The sequence below is a fragment of the Orycteropus afer genome, unplaced genomic scaffold, assembly GCF_000298275.1.
Source record: "Orycteropus afer afer isolate SDZICR_OR568_19922 unplaced genomic scaffold, OryAfe1.0 scaffold00069, whole genome shotgun sequence".
Taxonomy (NCBI): Eukaryota; Metazoa; Chordata; class Mammalia; order Tubulidentata; family Orycteropodidae; genus Orycteropus; species Orycteropus afer.
This window is the reverse complement of record NW_006921656.1, coordinates 1,320,133-1,343,328: the sequence shown is the minus strand read 5'-3', so window position 1 is coordinate 1,343,328 and position 23,196 is coordinate 1,320,133. Positions and strand designations below refer to the sequence as shown.

The window sequence follows — 23,196 nt, the reverse complement described above, 5'->3', positions numbered from 1 at the left end:
GGGCCAGCGGTGGGGGTCAGAGCAGAGCATGGCCACGGCCCCCCACCCAGACCCGCTCACGACGCTTAGGGCTTTGACCTTGATGGCTTGGGAGCTGCCAAGCTGGAAGATGTGGTCCTTCGGGGACACCTGCCCCGGGCCGTCTGAGGGAGCTGCCCTCTGGTCCTCGCTGCTCGGGAGCTGGCTGGGGGTCCTCAGTTCTGCCTGAGCTTCCCCAGCTGGGCGGGGCACGGCAGGGTGGGAGTGGGCAGGGGTGTAGGCAGGGCAGAGGGGGCCAGGCAGAAGAGTGGGGTCATTTGTTATCAGAGTCAGGTGATCTGGGCATCAGGGTGATGTCATTCCAGGGTCAGGCTGAGGTAAGTCTATGGCTGAGGCCAGGGGGCTTGGGGGTCAGGGTGACGTCATCACAGACGTTAGGAGCAGATTGGGGTGAGCGTGAGGTCTAGGTTGAGCTGAGGTGGTGCCAGGAGCAGTGGGGCTCTGGTGAGGTTCCAGGCTGGAGCTGGGGGCAGGGGTCCACCGGGGTGGCCCATGGAGACCCACCTTTCCGGCGTACCAGCAGCTGGTAGAGGTGGCCCACACCTTCCAGGCTGGAGTGCTGGGTGGTCTTGTTGGGATCCTGGCATAGAATCCCCAGCATGCCCACCAGCTGTCCAGTCCATCTGAATTCCTCTCCTGGCTACAGCAAGAGCAGAGAGGGCCCACTGATGCCGAACATACCCCCCGAGGCCCCACCCTCACCCCAGTACCGCCAACGGCCAACTGGATCCCCACAGACTGTGTGGCAGGGCTGGGAACCAGGGTGAGGTGCCAAATTTCAGGGGCACCAAAACACTTAGTGATCAAGAGAAATGGTGTTTTAAAAAATCAAAATCAATGCAAAAACGTCCATGACGAACAAAGTACCAACATTTTAAATAAAAGAGTCTGTCCCTATGCTTGGATAATCCTACCTCACTTGCCTCATCTTAATCATGGCCCTAGTTCCAATAAAACTTTATTTACAAAACAATACAAGTGCACAGCCCATGAGCTGTAGCCTGCCAGTTTGATTTTTTCGTTATCACCTTAAAATATTCTTCATCTTGATTATGCAAGCTTTTAGTGCTCACTCTTAAATTTGGCGCCCAGGCGCGTACCTCACCTCACTCAGTCCTGTGGGTGGAAACTGATTCTGAATAAATTAAACAAACAACCCCCCCCCCACCAAGCCCGTTGATTGGATTCTGACCCGTACAGGACCCGGGGTCTCACGGTGGGATGGGGCTCCACGGGGTTTTCGGTGGCTGTGCCCTCATGGAAGCAGGTTGCCAGGCCCCTGAAGTGAGTGTGTCTGGGTGGATTCGAACAGCTAACCATTTGCGCCACCAGGAAGGGAGTCCTTGAGTAAACTGAAGCCACTTTACCCCGTAGGGGGATTCCGTGCAGAGAGCTGACCGCTCACAGAATCGTCCTGGCCTGGGCTCCCAGTCCACCCCCTCATCACTCCAGGGCCACCCATGGGGTGTCGGGGTGACGGACTTGTTTTTCTTCCCATGAGCCCCCCCCAGAGGCATTCATGGTGGCTTGGGCTGATAAATGCAGACCGCTCAGTCTTGGAACACGTGTCCACCATTCAGCCCCAGGGTGACAGTGACAGATCCGATCAGGACCAGAGCTACGAGATGACTGCACGGGGCGGTGGGGGTGGGGTGCTCTGTGCAGTGACAGCTAACCCTAGGCTGGGGGCAGGGTCTCCACATCATCGGATCCCACCTCATCCATCCAAGGAGGGACCACTTCCTCCCATTTCACAGGTGAGAGACTGAGGCTCAGGTCAGAGGATCTGCCCAAGGTTTCCAGGGGCACAGGCCAGAGCCCAGTGTCCAGGGTCCGGGCCACCCCAGCTCAGAGCCCAGCCCTGGGCTGTGGGCAGGGTCTTCCCAGCGGAGCCTGTTTCCCCAGGTGTGAAATGGGAGATAATGTGGGGTGCTCGCTGGGCACTCAGCCCAGGCCAGCTCGCACAAGGCTCAGCAAGCCGCTGTGTCTGTAAACCCTGAGAGCCATGGCGGGTGCTGGGGGGAGGGCAGCAGTGACTGGGCTCTGGGCTCCGGGGCAGGAGGTGCAGCCGCAGGGGAGGGGCGAGCCGGTACTCACGTCCAGGCAGAGGTTCTGGCTCAGAAATTTGAGAAGGGTCACGCAGCTGTGCGCTGCCCGCTGCCTCTCGTGGGCCTTCTCTGACGCCAGCCAGACGTACATGTGCTGTGGGGTGGCCAGGGACCAGTAGGCACAGCTGTGGCTGCAGACCCCAGGCCAGGGCCCGCCCACCTCTGGCCAGGCTCTGTCCCCAAGCCATCCCAGGCCAGGTGCCCTCCTTGAGCAAGGCTCCGCCCCTAAGCTCCAGGCTTCTCCTGGCCCAGGCTCCACCCGCCACCACCACCACCACCACCACCACCACCACCACCACCACTCCCTGCCTTCTTTGCCCAGACTCCCCTTCTGCTCCCACCACTGCCCGGGTCTGGCCTTCTCTTTCCTAGACCAAGGCCCCAGCTTCCTGCCAATCCCTGTGTCCAGAGGTGGTGTGGGTGTGCCTGACGCTGGGTTGGCTGGCCTGCCTCTGGGTAAGGTGGGGCCCCTGGAGGGCAGCTGGGGCCAGCTGCAGTAATCACAGCTGGGAACAGCTGCAGGGTTCTCTGGGGCCAGGACCAAAGCCCATTTCCTCACACCTCCTGCAGTGCAGCATTCAAGGCCGCTGGCCACCAGGTGGTCCCTGCTGCACCACACCCCCTTTTGCCCCAAAGCACCGTAATCCCTAAACAGGGCCAGCCCTCAAGCCTCCTTGTGCCCAGACCTCTCCCAAGGCTCCCTCCTGGCCCCTTTGGTCCCTTTCCCCAGCCCCCCAGCCCCGTGCTCACCGACAGCAGGAAGTGAAGCTCCTTGGACGTGGGGACCTGTACAAGGAGGGTCTGCAGCAGCTGGTCCAGGGCCTCTGCCGTTTTGTGGTACAGAGCCTGTGAGGAGACGGGTGCTCAGAGGGCCGCGTCTGCGGGAGCGAGGGGCTGAAGTCGCGCACTGGCCTGGCGCTGCGGCCACGGCTGTCTCGGTGCCAGTGGCTGGCTTCCCGCGCTTGTCCATGGCCGGGCCCTGTGGTGCTGTCACTGCCCAGCACAGAGCCCACCACTGTGCTGGGAAGGAGTCTCCCACCAACCCCGATCGTCACATTTGGCAGAAAAGGAGACCGCGTTAGGGGGCGGTGGATCCCGCCCGAGGGCGCCGGGCTGCTCAGTGGCAGAGGCAAGTCCACGCCTCGCGGGGCGGCTTCCTGGGCGGGCAGTCCTTGCGCTCATGAGGGCCGGAGCTCAGAAGTGTGGTGCGCTCACCTGGGCCTTGCACACTCAGAAGGGCCTCGTGCACGACAGGACCTGCGTGTTCACCAGGGCTCACGCTTGGTTGAAGGCTCTACTGTCCTCATCTTGAAAGTCTTTACGTGTTTTGAATCAGGGTCCCACTCTCGTTTTGCACTGGACCACACAGCCGCCTCACCCTGATTCCTGTCACTCCACCCCCTACTTGACTTGGGTCGGAGAGCCTCAGAGAGAGCTCAAGCCCCTCTCACGGTCCTTGAGTGGTGTACGGTCTGTGGCCCATGAGACATTGCACCTCTTTGTATGTGCTTTCCTCACCTATGACCTGGGCACAAGCCAGCCTGACCTGCCAGAGTGGGGGTGGCATGGGTGGGAGTGGAGAGAGGCTCCAGCCCAGCGTCTGGCGGGTACCCGCCCCCTTGTTGCACCAGCTCCATGCCATCTGGTAACAGGGGCACCCTGGACTCATGAGGGTGGGGCACAGGAGACCGTACCCTTCTGGAGGCCTGCAGAAGGGGCCCCTCGCTCTTGCACCACCCCAGCCAGCAGTGTGTGATGTGTGGACCCAGCCGAGAGGTGTGCTGTGGAGAGCAGGCCCCAGGGACAGGTGTGGGGTGCAAACCCACCACGCCTTAATATCGCTGCATCTTTTCCTTTTCCTTCAGGACGGGCCTCTGAAAGCTCCATGATAACGCATACACCGGGCCTGGCACCTAGTAGGTGCGCGGATCACACGGGGCCCCTCCCCTAGGCTGCACACCTTGAGCGTGCGCGGCAGCTGAGCACGCAGGATCAGCACGCGCCCCCTGGTGGCGGCCATCAGCCATGGTCGCGTTTCCCCGGTCCACAGGGTTACTGCTTGACAGGACTCCCTAAAGAGCCTGGACCTGCTCCCCCACCCGGAAGCAGGAGGGCTCCTCTCACAGCCTCGTGGGGTTGGCCAGGTGGGGATGACCAGTTCAGGTGGCTGCTCAGGTGAGACCGAGCCCACCACTTTGTCCAGGTGTGGAGGGACTTGGTGGTGGGCTTGGGTGGGCCCTCTGGCCCTGGCTGCTCTCCTGGGCCTCTGTGCGACTAGGGAACTCATTCTTTGGATAGAGGCACTTGCCTGTCTCCTTGCTTCTCTGGGGCTGCCCCAAGCAGGCAGAAACACACACCTAACAGGGCCACACAGCAAGCTGGTCAAGCCCTGTGTGACCTTCCTGTTTCTGGAGCAGCCCTTGCCCACCGCATGCCCACCCCTGTGCTAAGGACGCGGTCAGCTGCCGTCCACCAGCGCCGCCCCACAGTGACCCCACGGGTGCAGGTGAAATGGCCATAGGGTTTTCAGGCTGTGACTCTGGGGAAGCAGTCACCAGGTCTGGCTTCCAAGGTGCCTGTGGGTGGGTTTGATTCACCAACCTTTCGGCTGGTAATCTAATGTTTCACCATTTGACCACCCAGGGACTGCCGCTGCGGGGCTGTCAAGTCTGGTCTGACTCAATGAACCTGTGTGCAGAGTAGAGCTGCCCCTTAGGGTTTCCTGGCTGTAATCTTATGGGAGCAGACCACCAGGTCTGTCTCCTACAGAGCCTGGGGGGGTGGGGCTCGAACCACTGAGCTTTTCGTCAGCAGCTGAGCACTTAACCCTTGCGCCACCAAACCAAATCCACTGATATCAAGTCCATTCTGACTCACAGCGACCCCCTCTGGGTTTCCGAGGCAGCAAATCTTTGTGGAAGTAGACTGCCCCATCTTCCTTCCATGGAGTGGCTGGTGGGTTTGAACTGCCAGCCTTCTGGTTAACAGTCAAATGCTTACGCACTACGTCCCCAGAGCTCCTTCTTGTGCCACCAGGGCTCCCCATCTTACAGGTGGACAAAGGGTAGCTGTGAGCCGTTCAGGAACATGCCACAGGTACCCTGACCCAGGTTTGTGGGTTTGTCAGGGGCCCAGCTCCTGCAGTCTGCCCTTGCCAAGCTGGTAGGCGCAATGAAGTGGTCACCCGGCTGAGCAGCCACTCTGGGCGGCACCCAGAGGACTGAGCCGCTGCTCTGGGCTGCACCCGGCTCACCTGCATGTCAGGTGGCTCCAGAAAGAGGCAGGTGTGCTTTTCCAGAACCTCGAGCAGCGGCAGGGTGAACACGCTGCGTAGGCAGACGGACAGGATCCGCGACTTTCGCTCCAGGTCTGGCGAGGGCCTCAGCTTACTGTGGGAGAGAGGGGCACTGGCGGGGGAGCTGACCACACTGCCCCTGAGCTTGTGTGGCCAGGCGGGCTGAGCCTGTCACTCTGCTGTCCCTGCTCATTTGTGCACTGTCATCATCAGTTCCCAACACACCACATGTGATTTGCTCTTCGTCTCTGCCGTCCCCACCTAGTGTCAGCTCTTGGGGGCAGAGATGCTGTCACCCAGACTGGTGTCTGGCACACAGTAAGCCCTCAATGATTGTGAAATGAATACATTAGGAAACTGAGGCTCGGAGAGGTTAGGACTGGCGGAGGTGGGCCTGCTCGACCTGTTCTCACCCACCTGTGCCGCTGCCTCTGTGGTCCACACTCTCCTCTCTGCAGCTGGAGAGAAGGTGGCATTGATCTCCCTGGCCAGTAACAGGGGAATATCCCCCTGGTGGGTTGTTGTGGGGGGTGAGAGGAGGGCAGTATTCATGGAAAGCCCTGACAGAGTTAATGTGTCAGCTGACACCCCCCATACCCCTCTTGGTCTGGCTTAGAGTCTGTGGAGACCATCCCACCGCCCATCCCACTAGGACTGGAGTATAGGCTGGCCCTGGCCCCAGAGGCAGCAGGGCAGAGTCCCTGCCCCAAGGAGCCCTGATGCCCCTCCAGCCTCACCCTGTCCTGGTCAGTAGAGAGGCCAGGTGTACCCTTGCCCCACCTGCAGGCAGACAGCTAATCAGGGCCTGGGCCTGTGGCCCTGGGATCCCCGAGCCCTCTGCACTCTGACCTCACTCCCTTCCCTGGGGGTTGGCCTGGATCCAGATGCAGTTTTCCTTCTCTCCCTCCCCTGGTGCTGGAGCTGCTAGCTGGACCCTGCCAACAACTGGGGTCTTGCCATAAGTGACAGCTCTAACCTTAAATATCTCCCCGTGTTTGAAGGTGGGTTGGCTCCTCTGCAGAGTGACTCCATCCCAGATCACAGGCTCTGGCCTCCATGGACTGCCCACTTCCTCCCACCCTGGCCTGCACTGGCTCAGGACCCTAGCCCTGCCCAGCATAACCTTCACTTCTGACCTCTTCCTTCCTCTCTCATCGCTCTGTCAGTACCAAGTCAGTGCTGAGAAGCCACTGTCTGTCACTGAGGAAGGCCCTGCAAAGGGCTAGTGTGCCTACCACAGGCTGGAGATGATGTGGATGGTCTGCTGGCGAGTCGATGTACACAGTGTGTCTGGGTGCTCCTTCTCCATCAAAACCTGCAAATCCCCAGATGCAGGCTGAGTCACACATGTCTGGGCCAATCCCACTTCTGACACCAAGGCTCATTCCTGCCTAAGACTTCCCTGTCATTCAGGGCCCTCTGTGACCTGGACACCACTTAGAGAATTACAGCATAGCCCTCATCATCAGACAGATCACGTTTGAAGCCTGGTTGCCCATGTACAAGCTGTGTGACGTTGGGCAGGTCTCCAAACTGCTCTGAGCCTGAGTTAGGGCATTGTTACTCAGGAAGCAACAGGTTCTAAGCAGCTATCACAGTGTCCAGCCCCCATATCTGGCACACAGTAGGAGCTCAACAAATGGGAGCTGTTGTTGTTGATACTGTTGTGATTGCCTGGTCACTTGTGTGTCTCCTCACTGCCTTGGAAGCTCCTTACAGAGCCAAGCTCTCTACTCACCAGCTAGCTTAGTATTTGCAGATGGATGGAGCTGGCCTTTCTGAGCTTCACACTCATCATCTGAGAGCTGGATGTACCTGGCCAGGGCTCAGGTCACCAGAAGCAAATTGAAGGACATGGACATGCTTCCAAACATGAAAGTTTGGGAGGGGCTTAGGTACCCTCCAGAAATCCAGCTCCACCGCCCCTTTTCCCAGGGAATGCCTGTCTGGAAGCACTGCTGGTCAAAGGGAGGGTGCCACCCTCTTTGCCCCATGAAGCCTTGCTCAGCCCCAGGACCTTGCTCGCACCATCAGACAGTCAAGGAGCTCAGGGACCTGGGAGAACTCATAGCTGTGGGCGCCCTCCTTCCGGCTGATGGCCCCCACCACCAGCAGGACAGCCGTGAGGAAGCTCTGCTTCAGGGTGTCATCCTGGAAGAAGGGGAGCCAGTCAGAGAGTGGGCAGGGGGAGGTAGGGAGAGTGGGATCAGGGCCACTGCTGGAAATGGGGACAGTACCCCTGGGGCTTTTGATTTTGGACCCATGGGATTTTGAAAACAATCTGAGTGTGCCACTGACACTATCTAAGCCTGTGAGACCCCATTGTCCTGCTTCTGTCTGTGTGTGGCAGCCCCCAGCCCCAGTGCCCACAAGGCAGTAGCCAGCTACTTCTGTGGCAGGGCCATACCCACTGCCAGGCCCTCACGGCTCCCTGGGTTTGAGACCCTGGTGTAGAGAGCACAGTTGGGGATTGCCACCCTGGCCCCCCAAATACCCCCTTCTCCCACCCAAAGGTGCAAATCCAGGGTTTACAGTAAGGGAAGTATGGGAGGAATTAGGGCCATCACAGATACCCAGATAGCCTTAGGATGGGCAAAGCATGGGCCTATAGGGAGGCTAGGCTGGTTCTTCTGGACTCCAGGGTTGGGGGGAGGTGAGGAGGTGGCTCCAAGCCCTGGAGACCTGAGATCTGGATGGGCCCTGGGTTGTGCTGGGGCTCCTGGAGTCCAAGCCAGGCCTCTGACAGTGGTAGGGGCCAGCCTTGGGGATCGTGCAGAGGCTGGGGCGCCATACCCAGCAGCTGTATTGGAAAAAGAAGGTCATCCTTGACAAGATGTTGTCCACCCACGGGAGGATATGGTGCTTGGCTTTGGCCGCCATCTGTCCGTACGAGAGCAGGATGGTGCTGCTAGCCCATTTCCAGCGGAAATCCTCTGAGCTCTGACCACGGCAAATGGGTGGGGCAGATAAGGGGCGTCAGGGCCCTGCCTCCAGGGAAGCAGTGGGTGGGGATGGGCCCTAGGCCCTAGCAGGGTCCTGGAGGGAGGGATTCTGAAGTGTGGGCCTGTCTATTTCAGCAGGAAAATGGGATTGTCTCTCTGGGGTGAGGGGCCCTTGTGGGGCCACACAGGGGTGTGAGTGGGAATGCCTGGCTCGGTCAGAGCTGGTGGGAGCCGGAGCCCCTCCCTTCTTCTCCTGTGGGAACCCCCTTTCTGGGAGCCCAGTGCCCATCCCACCTCTTCCCCTTCCTGCTGGTTGGGTGGCTGGGGCCTGGGGCTTGTGCCTTGACCTAGTAGGACAGCGATGGGGCACATGGGACTTCCTTGCTGGGTGAGACCCGGTACCTTCAGATACCCAGAGTGCGGGCAGGGTCGGAGCAGCTGCTCCCCGCCCAGGGCCTATCAGGCCCATTTATGGCTCTGCTGCTTCTCTGTGGCCTGGCACCCGGTGGGTCTGGGACGTGGGACCCGGTCCCTGCTCTGCCAGCTGTGTGGCCCAGAGGAGGTAAGTGACCCTTGCTGGACTCTCACTGGTCAGCTATGACCACTCTCTTTGGACAGATCCAGGGACAGCCTGGCTGTCCCCTTCCTTGCCTTCATCCCAAGTACACCTCCACCTGGTGCCACCCAGGCCCCGTTTCCAGCCAGTGGGGAGCTGTTTGAGGACGTGGTGAGGGGTATGTAGGTATGTTTTCAGTAAGTCACATGTCAGGAAGGCAACAAGTGTGACCCGACTCCAGCACAGCCACGGCCAGCAGTGCTTTCTCCAGCACCTCTTGGGGCAGGCCATCCACAGCCACGGCTCAGCTCCTCCCTGGTCCCGGGGAGGGCGGAAGTGGTACTCAAAAAGCAACCAGCACAGAGGGGCTGAGTGACTTGGGCAAGGTCACACAGCAGGTGGGGGATAAGGTGGGACTGGAAGCCTGTGCTGCTGGCCACGCCCCTCGGACCTTCATGGAGGATGGGGTTCCCATGTCCCGCCCTTGCTGAGACCCCTGGGGTACCTTTGGGGAGAAGCTGTGGAGACTCCACTTGATGGGTGCGCTCTGGCCAAATTTTTCCAGGACAGCCCAGACGTCGTCCAGGTGGCGGATGGAAGCCAGCCCCATGGTGAGAGCGATGCCCTGGGGTGGGGAAGCCGTGGCATGGAACCAGGCCTGGTGTGGGCACGGGCTTACAAGGGGAAGGCCATCCAAACTCACAGGGCGTCCACCTCCCAGTCCCCTACTCTTAAGCCATGCCACTCAGAGCCTGGAGGAGGCATCTCTTAAGGGACAGGAGGGGCAAGAGGGCAAGGGACCCCTCACACCAGCTTGGAGCAGACCTGCCCCAGGGCTCGGAAGGAGGGTCCAAGCAATACACGTGGAATGAGGAAGAGAAGCCAGGCTGTATGTGGGCTCAGTGTGCTTCCAGGGTCAGGGCTCAGCGTGTGGCCAGGACCAGGGCCCAGCCTGTGACCGGGACCGGGGCCCAGCCTGTGACCGGGACCGGGGCCCAGCCTGTGACCGGGACCGGGGCCCAGCCTGTGACCAGGACCGGGGCCCAGCCTGTGACCGGGACCGGGGCCCAGCCTGTGACCGGGACCGGGGCTCAGTCTGTGACCGGGACCAGGGCTCAAATATAACCAAGGAGCCAGGGATGGGCTGAGCCAGGCTCAGACAGAGCTGGACTGGTCCCCTTGGGGACTGTGTGGGGGCTGGGTCCTCACCTCCCTCTGCTTGGGCCACTGGTGGGACGTCTCCAGGAGGGCCTGCAGGTGTGCCCGGACGGTGGTGCCGTTCTCTGCAGCTTGAAGGATCAGTCCGTAGTAGGTGTACAGGAAGGTCTGGGGGAAGGAGGGCATCCTGTCCTGGGCCTGGCCCACCAGTGCCTGCCCCTTGCCCCTGATGGCAGCCTCCTCCACCGCGTCCCCACCCTGGGCTCCGGTAGCTGCTGGGCTCCCTCCTAACCTGACCCTCGCCTCTCTGCTCTGGGACCACCTGCCGGAGCAGGCCCTGGCTTCAAGGTAGCTGCCCAGCCCTTGTCCCTGTGTCATGTGGGGCCCCTGATTTCCCTGCAGGGGGCAGGGCAGGGCCCTTGGGCAAGTGGGGGCCGTGTGGGGGCAGGAGGCCCACCTTCTCCGGGCGCTGCTCCTGCTCTGTCTGGTCACGCTTGGTGAGCACCTGCAGCAGCTCCTTGGACCACGTGTCAGTGTTCAGAAACTGGACTGACTTGGTGGCTATCTGTTAGCAGAACGGGTGGGTAGGCTGTGGCCCTGCTTGCTCCACTGAGAGCTGAGGCCTGCCTGGCCTCCCGGCCTGTGGTTCTGTCCTCCTCTGGGTCCCTTCCCTCTTCTGAGTCTCCAGGACCAGGTCTCTCCTGTTTGTCTGACAGCCCTCAGGGACGACGGGGAACGCATCCCCTAAGCTCCTGTCCCTTTGAGGTGTTCCAGGTGAGCCGGGCAGCAGGGGCAGTTACGCTGCGTGTGCCCCAGGCTCCGATGGTGTCCCATAGAGGCTGGGACGTAACGAGTGCTCAGTGAGTGCTAGCTGGGGTCGGCCCCACGGACATCATCACTTGCGTCTGGGCTCCAGGGGGCGGACCCTGTCTCCTCCAAGGCTGTGTCCCCAGCACCTAGAATAGTACCTAGTGGGTGCCCATGAATGGTGTTTGAATGAATGAATGAAGGACAGATTGAATGGATTCATAAAATGCCCTTCGAAATATAAAATTTCTTGACCCTAACATTTCAGGATTTTATGATGACTAGAAGATTTCTCTGTCTCCAAAGCTCCCAGATTCCATGATTCAATAATTCCAAGATTTTTGATCCTGAGAATCTTTTTGGGGTGGGAATACCTATCTTAAGTACGATCCCAGCCCCTAAAGCTTTAAAAGAAAAATTGACAAATGTGAAGACAAACATTTAAAGAGCTTTGCTTGGTAAAAATACCATAAATTAAGTTGGAGGCCACAGTGATTTTTTTCCTGTCACCTATTACCAAGCTTCAATAGCCACAATAAACAAAGAGCTCTCTAGGAATCAGTAAGAGAAAGACAACACATTTAAAAATGGTTACAGGACACAGACATGATAAAGACGTAACCTGTGACCTCAACCTTGCTACTATTTGAAGACTGGAAGATAAACTCACGTGTCATTTGGGCACAGGTGGGTGAAAACTCACACTGAATGTTGGCAAGGGAGTGGGGAAAGTACCTCCTTCCCTTGAGGGGAAGGAGGCTGCACCTACGTCTTTTTTCAAGGGTTTTAGCAATACCAATGACAAGGTAACATATGCATACACATCCCCAAGCAACTCGAGGTCCAGGAACGTGTCCTATAAAACACTAAGACGTGGGAGGCTGGGAGCACAGGGCCCACCGGCAGCCTTGTTGGCCGTAAGGCAAGCGTGGAGCGCCCCTGTTGGCGGAGCCATTTGCTGCTCCCTGGCTCTGCTCTTTGGGCCCATGAGGGGGAAGGTGCTCCCCATTTTCTGTGGAACCTAGAGGGCTGGTCCGACTCAGGCTTGTGGGTGCAGAAGGACGTGGGTGGGGCACTGAGTCCTCCCTGGGCTCTCTCGCCCACAGGACAGGAGTCTGCAGAACCCTGTGGCACTCCGGGGCACCAGGGGTTCCTGCCTGTTTCCACGGGTGTCCCACCATCACGGACCACAGCCCCTTGTCTGAAATGCAGGTACCAAAACTCAGAAAATTGAACGTTCTTTCACAACTTTGCAGCCACTCATTTGTGGCAAAAGGTGAGCCAGGGTGTTGTGATAATAGTTTATGGGATTTAGTTCTCTGACCCTGCAATGATTTGCATGTTCTGAACAGATATTGATATATTGAGAGTGCTGGTGGTGCTGTGGTTAAAGCATTGGGTTGCTATCCAGAAGGTCAGCAGTTTAAACCCGCCAGCTGCTCTAAGGGAGAAAGATGAGGCAGACTGCTTCTGTAAAGACTGACAGCCTTGGAGACCCTGTGGGCAGTTCCACTCTGTCCTCTAGGGGCGCTGTGGGTCAGAATCGACTCCAGGCAGTGGGTGTGGTTTGGGCTTTGCTTCTGTGAAGACTGACAGCCTTGGAGACCCTGTGGGCAGTTCCACTCTGTCCTCTAGGGGCGCTGTGGGTCAGAATCGACTCCAGGCAGTGGGTGTGGTTTGGGCTTTGCTTCTGTGAAGACTGACAGCCTTGGAGACCCTGTGGGCAGTTCCACTCTGTCCTCTAGGGGCACTGTGAGTCAGAATCGACTCCATGGCAGTGGGGTTTTTGGGTTTTCTCTGTCCCAAGTCCTGAAAGGGTGTTCATGGAACATTTAGCATGGCTACCATATTACTTCCCAACAATCTTAGTTTTAAAACGTCTGTCACTGAGGGTTTTATGTTTAATTTTTTTAAGTGGAGGTGGACTCCACGTGCTGTGGAAAGTGCAGGTACTTCTGATAACTGTACGGAAAGCCAGTGGCTGTGGAGTCGACTGTAACTCACAGCACTCCACGTGTGTCAGTGGAACCACTCTCTATGGGGAATGAATGGTGGGCTTTTCAGAAGTCGATCGCCAGGACTTTTTCCCAACGCACCTCAGGGTAGAGCTGAACCCCAGGCTTCCAGTCAACAACCCCGTCTGGTCACCTTTAAACTGCCCAGGGAACCTGACACTGACCCATGCACTGTGTGCCATGTCAGGCCTCCCCTGGGGTGTGGGCAGGATGGGCTGCGACACCCACCTCAGCCTGCTTTCTCCCCTCCCTGGCCTTGGTGCTGGTGGCCTGCCCTAGTCCCTTCAGTCTGACCATGCCCAGGATTGGGTGCAGAAGGCCTCATAAGTGCTGGACACCTGCTCTGTCCCTGGCCCCTAGGGACCAAGGTTCAAATCCCAGGTCCAGCAGTGGCCAGCCCTGCACCCTTGGGCAAGTCACCTCACCTCCCAGAGCCTGGTGGCTTATCTGTGTGGGAGCAGGCCCTCCCTCGCTCCCTCCCGCTGAGCAGGGCTGCAGAGGTGCCCATGGGACCGTTTGCTGCCCTCTGCCGTCACCCCACTGAAGGCCTGATGCCTGGGCCCTCCCTACCTGGGCCAGCTGCTCTTCCCAGCATGCCTTCTCTCCCTTCTTGAAGAGGTCCTCTGTTGGGGGGAGGGGTCACAGGCCCAGTCTGAGGCCCAGCCAGAGCTCGACCTTGGGCCTCACTTTCAGGCCTCAGACACTGGGCTGAGTCAGGGTGACAATGACCTGCCTCTGCGCCCCTGGCTCCACAGGGGACCGAGCCCCGACAGCCTGAGCCGGGCATTCAGGCAGGAGCTCCGGCTGCTGCTGTGTCATGTGAGCCCAGGCCACATGCCCTCTCTGGGCCTCAGGTTCACCAACAGGAGTGAAGGGGCCCCTCTGAGACACACTTGGGGAACACTGGAGGACTGGGGAGCTTCTCAAGGCTTTGGGGAGCCCACTCAGAGGGAGGGGCTGCTTCCAGGGAGGTTACGATGGCACTGACTGATCTGCACCCAGATTGCCAATCCTGGGCTCCCTATCCCAGGGATGGCCTGAGTCCAAGCCCCCAAGCATGGCCCTGGGGCATCCCAGACTAGCAGGCCTTCCTGTGTCTCTCAGCACCTGCCACCCCTCTCCTCCCACTGCCAGCCCTAAGCACGCACAAGACTCAGAGCTCCTGGTGGGAGGGCGTCCTAACCTCTGAGAGCCCACGTGCACCCTGGAGGTGCTCCCTCAGCACTGCTGTCTGGCATCGAATTGAGCCCCCTCCTAGCAGGACCCTCCTTGTGCCTCCACTGTTCAGGGCGGCCCTGTCCACAGTTCAGGGCAGGGGCTCTTACACAGGTATCAGGTCTGGGCACGTGGCATTGGGACAGCTGCTGGGGACCCTGGGCCTGTCAGACAGCCTCTCATGGGCGAGGTGAGCTGCCTACTCGTGTGATCAAGGGAGAGGGCCAAGGGGGCAGTGCCACACACTGCCCAGGCACGAAGGTGCAGAGCCGGGGGCAACTCTCAGTTTCGCCCAGGGCTTCCCGGGTCAGTCCTGTTTCTGCCCGGGCCCGTATTTGACGTACTGACAGGAGAGGCATGAGCCAATGGAACGTGTGGCCCAGCTGGGCTGGGTACCACCTTTGTAGGCAGGCCCAGGGGGCTGAGAGGTGGTAAGCTGCAGAGAGCGGCCATCTGGCCCAAACACAGCCCCTGTTTCATGGCAGGTCAGCAGCCCTGGGGGCTGTGGCGGGGGCCTCTCCCCATGACCACCCACTCCGCCCACTGGCCTGGGGTGGGACCTACCGCTGGACGACAGGACGCCCAGCACGTAGAGGAAGCTGCGGTGTGGGAAGGCGCCTGTCAGCACCTTGGACTCCAGGTGCTGGGCCACGGGCCGCCACGAGTGCTTGCAGATGGCCACCAGCACGTTGCTAGCTGCATCCTGGAACATGTCGTCCAGCTCCTGGGGAGCGGGGGGACGGCAGGGCAAACAGGAAGGCAGGGGACAGAGAGCAAGAGCCGCATTCGGGTGCAGCTTTCACACGCGTGGTCCTGCTTGCCAGGCAGGGCTGCTCCCATGGACCCGTCTTTCTGATAGAAAACTGAGGCTGAGGGAGGCTGTGTGCCCAACACACACGGCTGGTAGGTGGTGCACCCACGGTCCACCCGCGGGGCTATCACCACTGGCAAGTTCCCTAAGTCCCCTTAGTCTTTCTATCTGTAAAATGGGGACCTAGCACCTGCTTGGACGGTTAAATGATGTTTGTTCAGGCTCTGCAGAGCACCAGGCTGGGTCCGTGGTGGTCACTTGATGGCCTGACACTTCTCTCCCAACCACGACTAATCACCCTGATTACTGAGTCTAACTCAGTGCCGTGGAGTGGAGTCCGACTCATAGCGACCCCTCCTCGGGTTTCCAAGACAGTGTCTCTACGGAAGTAGTGTCGGTAAGAGCCACTGGCCCCCGGGCCCCAATCAGCTGAGGCTTTTGGCCAGCCCCAGCCTCCATGGCCTGCCAGCCTGGTGGAGGAGGCCATTTAGGCAGGAAGCCCGCAAGCAGGGAGCCAGGGGCTGAGTTATAGCCTGGGGCATGGGCCAGACCCACAGCAGGTCTGAGGCTGAATGTGGTGGCGGGAATGGGGAGGAGAGCAGTGGGGCCGGAAACACCCTGGGGAAGGGACAGCCAGGCACGGACTTGGCCACAGACAGCTCTGTAGCCTTAGGCAATCGATAGTCCATGGGATTGTCCCTCTGAAGAGGGCTGGTAGACAAAGCAGACACGGACAGAAACCACTAGCAAACCACAGGCTGGGTGCACCCAGCTCTCCTGGGATCCCTGGGGTCGCCGCCTGCACTCCCAAGAGCCCTAGGGGCTGGGGGCTGTTCGGAAGGGGGAGGCCCACCGTGGTCTTGGTCATGTTCTCCAGGGCCAGCTGCATGAAGGATTTCTCCCAGGTCTCCCCCAGGGAGTCGCTGGCTCTGATGACGTTCTCCAGGACCTGGAACAGCCGGAACTTGTGCCGGGTGGAGATCTGTGGGTGGCAGGGTGGGCAGAGGCTCGGGGCCAGCTGGCCTGAGCACGTGGGAGATGCCCGCAGGAGCAGTGGGGAGGGTGTGCAGGACACTGAGGGGAGACTGCAAATGGGAGCACTTGGGGCCATTCACTCCACAACCATTTCTTGAACACCTGCCACGTGCAGGTTGTGGACCAGGTGCTATGAAGACAGAGGAATACGAGTTTGTCCCCATCATCAGGAAATGATGGGGTTTAAAAGCATTCCTTCAAAGTCAGTTAGTTCATTTACACATTTCACTGCAACAGACCATCTATCCATCCATCCATTCATCCATCCATTCATCCATCCATCTGTGCATCCGTCACTGCCACTTAGTAGCTCTGTTGCTTTGGGCAAATTATCTCCCTGCCCTAAGCCTTAGTTTCCTGATCTGTGAGGACCATAACAGCTACCCCATGAGGCTGCCGTGAGGGTGATGCACACGTCGGCCCGCTCTCCTCGGCCCACAGCCCACTGACATGTGATGGGACTGAGCCTTGCCCTAACCCAGCTGCTGTGTGCAGGACTCAGGACTGGAGCCTGTCTTGGGTCCATCCCTCCCTGTTGCTCGTCGTGCCTGCCCCCATGGCCCAGGCAGCCCTCACCTGTGGGTTGTCTGTGAAGTAGTCATGGATGGTTTCCAGCACCAGGTTGGGGGACCCATGCGCCATGTTCTTGATCTTCCTGATGACGCACTTCAGGCGGAGGGGGTCTGACCCACTCAGGTCCCGGAGCATCTTGAAGCAGATGGCTAAAGCAGCAAGAAGGCAGTGAAGGTGGGTGGGCTGTGGGAGGCTGCATAGCAGGGACAGGGCTGGGTGGGCATGGGGAGGTGGAGCTGGGGATGGGAAGGGGTGCTCTGAGAATGAGAGCTGGAGGAGTGGGCCTCCCCACTGTCCAAACGGTCCTTCTGGGATAAGGAGTGGGACACAGGAAATCTGTTATCCCCACCCACTCATTCATGTTTCATCCTGCCATGGACCCAACCTCCTTGCATTCACCCTTTATACAGCCATCATTCACTTATCCGTCCATCCGTCTGTCCATCTGTCTATCCAGCCATAATTCATCCATATGGATGTTTGCCTATCAATCCATTTATCTATACTTGTTGCTGCATCCACTCACTCACCCCCCCCATCACCTCCGTCCCTTCACCCACTCATTACTTCATCCCTCCACCTCCACCCAGGCATCCAGCACTCACTGATGTTCACTCCGGGTGGACCTAGGGCTGTGACTGTAGAATCAGCTCTGGCCCGAGGGACCTGTAGCCCAGGGGATGCCCTACCCAGTATAAGTGGACTTTGGTTCAGTGGGGGAGGTGTGTAAAAAGGCCCTGGGTGCACAGACTGGGGAAGGGCAGTGAACCTCGACTAAGATGGAGAGAGAGTCAAGAGAACTTCTCAGAGGAGGTGGCAATTTAAAACACTGGAGGGCAAGGGCCAGGCCTAAGCTGAGCTTCTGAGATTAAAGAATAAGAGGGGAGAACAGAGCATGGGGTGTGATATGGAGGATTTTGAGGCTTTGAATGGTGCCATAGGGGGCATCAAGAGGCCACGGAGGGGGTACAGGGAGTACAGTGAAAGCCTCACTATGTCTTCACTCCTTGGCATCCCCAAGTTCCCACAGGGGCACTTCCTCTAGTGCTCACCCCAGGAATGCCAGGTGGAGAGGCACGGTGAGATCTTCCAGAACTTGACCCCATCTGGGTCCTCATCCCATCTGAATCCCAGGACCAGTGATTACCTGCATTGTAGGCTTCCTCCATGAACATCTTGTGTTCCTTGGGGACCAGAGCAGCCTGGCTGCTCTGTGACTTGCAGAGCAGGATGGTGACAGGGACTGTCTGTCTGTCCTTGTGGGCAGAGCACCGAGGTACTTTTGTGCATGACAGGTCCTTCATGGATTCAGAGGTATAAAGGGAGATTCTGAAACGGAAAAGGGTCCTGGGTATTTGTATCAGGTGCACTGTGTGCACTCAGGTACCGGTGCTGGAGACACGGAATGCAGCCTGGGCCTTGATCCATCTATCCTTCCATCCTCCTATCCATCCATCCATCTATCCATCATTCATCCAACCTTCCTTTCATCTATCCATCCTTCCATCCATCCTTCCTTCCTTCCATCCATCCATCCATCATTCATCCAACCTTCCTTTCATCCATCCATCCTTCCATCCATCCTTCCTTCCTTCCATCCATCCATCCATCCATTCTTCCATCTATCCTTCCATCCTCCCATCCATCCATCCATACTTCCTTCCTTCCTTTCAAGGGACTGATCCTTGGGAGGAGGGCAGGAGCCTTGAGGGACAGAGTTGAGTAGGTAGCATCACCTGTAGACCTGGTGAAGCCTGGCTTCAAGCGAGTGTTAGTGGGACAAACATGGCTACAAGGACGTGGGAGGCATCAGCCCAGCTCCAGTTTCAGCATTGGCTTCGGGGAGCCAATATACTCAGGAGAACATGTGAGACTGTCCTGGGCACCAGACATCACTGGTCTGGGTCTTTGAGAGAGGCCAGGAAGTTGTAGGAGCAGGAGTCATGAAGCTGGGTAAGCTGTAACACAACCCTATGTGCACCAGACAGCAGCTAGTCCCTCAGAAAGTGTGTGTGTGTGTGTGTGTGTATGAGAGATACACAGAGAAAGAGAGATTGAGACTGAAGAGAGAGCACATGTTTGCTTCCTGAAGGTTTGCCAAGGGTCCCCCTTCCCCACAGCTTCAGCTAAGCACTGATCAGTGTCTCTGTGTGAGGAAACTATCCAAGTCAGGGAAAAGAACCATCTGAAGGGAACGTGGGAACAATCGTCGGAGTCATACAGGGCTGAGATAGTTCCTTCTCACATCAGCCAGAGCGAAAAACCATGTGAGTATTCAGAATGAGATTGCCTTCATAGTGTGGTAAAGTCAGCTATAGTCACAGCTAGCGGGTCCTCGCTAACAAATCTTAAAATCAAGACCCGAAAAAGTCAACCGCTGTCAAGTAACTGTGCACAGAACAAAGCTCAGGGATATGTGCGAAGTGCAAGAATGTGCACAGGAAGGCGAAGTTCACAATGTCTGCTCTCCAGCAAGGAAATTACCAGGCATGCTAAGGAGCAAGAGACTGTGACCCACGGTGAGGAGAAAAACCAGCTGATCAAAGTCAGCATAGAAATGACACAAATGATGGAATTAGTAGAAAAGACACCAATATAATACTAATATAATATAATTAATAGAAAAGAACACTACTATAATAAATATAGTAAAAATGAAATTTTTACTATATTTTACTATATTTCATGTGTTCAAGATGGTAGATTAAAACTATAAGCATGTTCAGGAGAGATGTGGAAATATTAAAAAATTAAAAATACAAAGTTTGAACTTAAAATACACTGGCTGAGTTTTATAGCAAATTAGACATTGCAGAAGGAAAACTTGGTGAACTTGAAGACATAGAGATAGAAATTATCCAAAAAATTAAACAAGCAGCAAAATGACTTGGAAAAAATAAACAAAGCATCAATGTGTAGCTGGAGCCCCTGAAGGAGAATGGAGGGCGACAGAAAAAAAGGAAAAAAGAAAGAATGTCTGAATGCTTTCCAAATTATTCAATGAAAACTATAAGCTCGCAGATCCAGGAAACTCAGTGAACCTCAAGCAAAAGAAACACGAGGAAAACTCCACCACCATATCTACGTCAAATTCTCGAAGTCGAAAACGACGGACGGTCTTAAAACAGCCAGTGAAAAAGACCCACTAGAGGCGGGAAGGACTCTGCTCGCCCCATTCTGAAAAAAGGGAGAGTAAAATCCACACCCCGGCCACTCACTGGGTGCGGGCGGGGCGCGCAGGAAGGAAGGGCCACCTGCTGCTGTTCACCATGGCTTCTTTGGTCTGCTCTACACACAGTTTTTCCCATAAGACTGAAGTTGGTTAAGGGCAAATGCAGCAATGTTGGTGTGTGATATTTCAGGTGACCAGTCCCAGGCTCCATCCTGCTGGGTTGAACAACATCACAGGCTACCTCTCCTGGGAGGGCAAACCAGCTGACCCTACCAAGGGCCAATGACACAGAGCTGTTAACAAGACCCGAGGCACACATGGGAGTGCTGGGGCTGGGTGCACCAGACAGGAAAGCAAACTTGCCAGGTCTCCTCCTACCACTTAAGGGAGAGTTGGTTTCCAAACCGTGGAATGGGATGAGGTGTAGATTCTGGATGTGTGTGAAGAATTGAAAATGGTTAGGGAGATTTAGAGCTCCAGTTTTGGAGATCTTCTGGCTTTGTTACAGGTCCTAGGATTATTAAATGCAATAACTCAATGGAATTCACCAAACCCCGATTTTCACCTTTGTACTTCATCTGGTCTACTACACCAGGACTGAGAAATGGAACATTTCAAGATCTATCCTGAAGTACAACACTGTCAGTGGTGGGATAATATCCATATCCTTACAAAGAAGACCAGTCAATAGGACTATTATTCAAATTTATGCACCAACAGCTAATGCCAAAGACGAAGAAACTGAAGCTTTTACCAACTTCTGCAGTCTCACATTGATCAAACATGCAGTCAAGATGTATTGTGACTGGAATATGAAAGTTGGAAACAAGGAAGGATCTATAGCTGGAAAATCCAGCCCTGGTGAAAGAAACAGTGCTGGAGATCCCATGATAGAATTTTGCAAGACCAATGACCTATTCATCAGAAATATCTTTTTTCAACAACAGAACTGGTGGCTAAATGCATGGACCTCAAAAACCAAACTCACTGACATCAAGTTGATTCAGACTCATAGTGACCCCCACTGGGTTTCTAAGGCTGTACATCTTTGTGGAAGCAGACTGCCTCATCTTTCTTCCGTGGAGTGGCTGGTGGGTTTGAACCATGCATTGACCTAGCCAGATGGAGTCCACAGGGATCCAGTCAATTACACCCGTGGGAAGACTTGATGGGGAAGGTCATGGTCATCAGTCAGAACAAGGCCAGGGGCCAACCGAGCAGCAGAACATCGACTGCTCATATGCAAGTGTGAGCTGAAGCTGAAGAAAATGAAAACAAATCCCCTAAAGAATGACTTTGAGAGCCAAAGTATGGCCTTGAGTATAGCCTAACTGCATTTAGAGACCATCTCAGGAATAGATGTGATGGCTTGAACACCAATGACCGAAGAACAGATGAGTTGTGGAGTGACATTAAGGACATCACACTTGAAGAAAGCAAAAGGTCATTAAAGGATGAGGAAGAAAGGAAAGACCAAAATGGATGTAAGAAGAGACTCTAAAACTTCTCCTTGAACATAGAGTACCCACCCACTGCCACTGCGTTGATTCCAACTCATAGTGACACTATAGGACAGAGTAGAATCGCCCCATTGGGTTTCCAAGGCTGTAAATCTTTACAGAAGCAGACTGCCTCATCTTTCTTCCATGGAGCGACTGGTGGGTTTGAACTACCAACCTTTTGGTTAGAAGCAGAATGCTTTAACCACTGTACCACCAAAGCTTCTTGAATGTAGAGTGGTTAAAGTAAATGGAAGAAATGAAGTAAAAGAGCTGAACAGAAGATTTCAAAGGATGACGTGAGAAGACAAAGTAAAATATTATATTGAAATGTGCAAAGACCTAAAATTAGAAAACCAAAAGGGAAGAACATGTTTGGCATTTCTCAAGCTGAAAAAAACTGAAGAAAAAATTCAAGCCTCAAGTTGCAATACTGAAGGATTTTATGGGCAAAATATTGAACAACAGAGGAAGCATCAAAAGAAGATGGAAGGAATACACAGTCACTGTACCAAAAAGAATTGGTTGATGTCCATCCATTTCAGGAGGTGGCGTAGGATCAAGAACTGATGGTACCGAAGGAAGAAGTCCAAGCTGCACTGAAGGAATTGGTGAAAAACAAGCCTCCAGGAATTGACGGAATACCCCTTGAGATGTTTCAACAAACGAATGCAGCCCTGAAAGCACTCACTCATTTATGCCAAGAAATTTGGGACTGGCCAACTGACTGGAAGAGACCCATACTCATGCCCGTTTCAAAGAAAGGTGATCCCACAGAATGAGAAATTATTTAACAATATCATTAATATCGCACACGGTAAAATTTAGTTGAAAATAACTTAAAAATGGTTGCAGCAGTACATTGACAAGGAACTGCCAGAAATTCAAGCTGGATTCAGAAGAGGACATGGAACGAGGGATATCATTGCCGATGTCAGATGGATCTTGGCTGAAAGCAGAGAATACCAGAAAGATGTTGACTTGTGCTTTATTGACTATGCACAGGCATTTGATTGTGTGGATCATAACAAATTATGGATAACATTGCAAAGAATGGGAATACTGTTGTTGTTGTTGTTGTTATGTGCCGTCGAGTAGGACCCAACTCATAGCGACCCCTCCTTGGGTTGCCAAGGCAGTATCACTACAGAAGTAGATTGCCCAACCTTCCTTCCGAGGAGTGGCTGATGGTTTGAACCACCAGCCTTCTGGTTAGCAGTCAAGTGCCTTAGGCACTATGCTACCAGAGTTAGAACACTGAATTGTGCTCATGGGGAACATGTACACAGACTTAGAGGCTGTTATTTGAACTGAATGAGAAATTCTGCGTGGTTTAAAATCAGGAAAGGTGTGGGTGAGGGCTGTATCCTTTCACCATACCTATTCAATCTGGATGCTGAGCAAATAATCAGAAGCTGGACCATATGAAGAAGAATGTGGCATCAGGATTGAAGGAAGACTCATTAACAACCTGCAACATGCATATGACAAAACTTGCTTGCTGAAAGTGAGGAAGACTTGAAGCACTTACTGATGAAGATCAAAGACTACACCCTTCAGTATGGATTACATTTCAGAACAAAGAAAACAAAAGTCCTCACGACTGGACCAATAAGCAACATCATGATAAACAGAGAAGAGTGAAGTTGTCAAGGGTTTCATTTTGCTTGGACCCACAATCAATGTCCACGGAAGCAGCAGTCAAGACATCAGATGATGTGCTGCACTGAGAAACGCGCCACAAAAGACCTCTTTAAAGTGTCCAAAAGCAAAGCTGCTGCAAAAAAGTGGCTTGACTATTTTTAAAGAGACAGCGCTCTCGCAGATTCCTGTGGTGGTAGGACCTAAGAATTAACCTAAAAATCACCCGGCTAGCCAGGGACTGCACGGGCTGTGCAAGGTGGCTGGGGAACAAACGGAGAAGGTGAAGAGAAAGGTAGGCTGAGATGTGGACTTTTGCCAGTCCAGAGG

At 55.6% G+C, this 23,196-nt stretch overlaps 1 protein-coding gene across 1 annotated transcript in view; it reads right to left on the bottom strand.

Moving 5' to 3' along the window:
- The window catches only part of LOC103196777 (maestro heat-like repeat family member 5), a 76,964-nt gene that overhangs the window by 23,169 nt on the left and 30,599 nt on the right, over nucleotides 1-23,196 (bottom strand). The window contains 18 exon segments of the mRNA XM_007940565.1: nucleotides 79-218; nucleotides 544-679; nucleotides 2,137-2,241; nucleotides 2,898-2,993; nucleotides 3,056-3,304; nucleotides 3,694-3,789; nucleotides 5,401-5,536; nucleotides 6,678-6,757; nucleotides 7,471-7,593; nucleotides 8,236-8,382; nucleotides 9,446-9,565; nucleotides 10,150-10,266; nucleotides 10,556-10,663; nucleotides 13,491-13,543; nucleotides 14,700-14,859; nucleotides 15,800-15,928; nucleotides 16,558-16,703; nucleotides 17,702-17,883. Of these exon segments, the coding sequence (XP_007938756.1) occupies nucleotides 79-218; nucleotides 544-679; nucleotides 2,137-2,241; nucleotides 2,898-2,993; nucleotides 3,056-3,304; nucleotides 3,694-3,789; nucleotides 5,401-5,536; nucleotides 6,678-6,757; nucleotides 7,471-7,593; nucleotides 8,236-8,382; nucleotides 9,446-9,565; nucleotides 10,150-10,266; nucleotides 10,556-10,663; nucleotides 13,491-13,543; nucleotides 14,700-14,859; nucleotides 15,800-15,928; nucleotides 16,558-16,703; nucleotides 17,702-17,883 (2,323 nt within the window).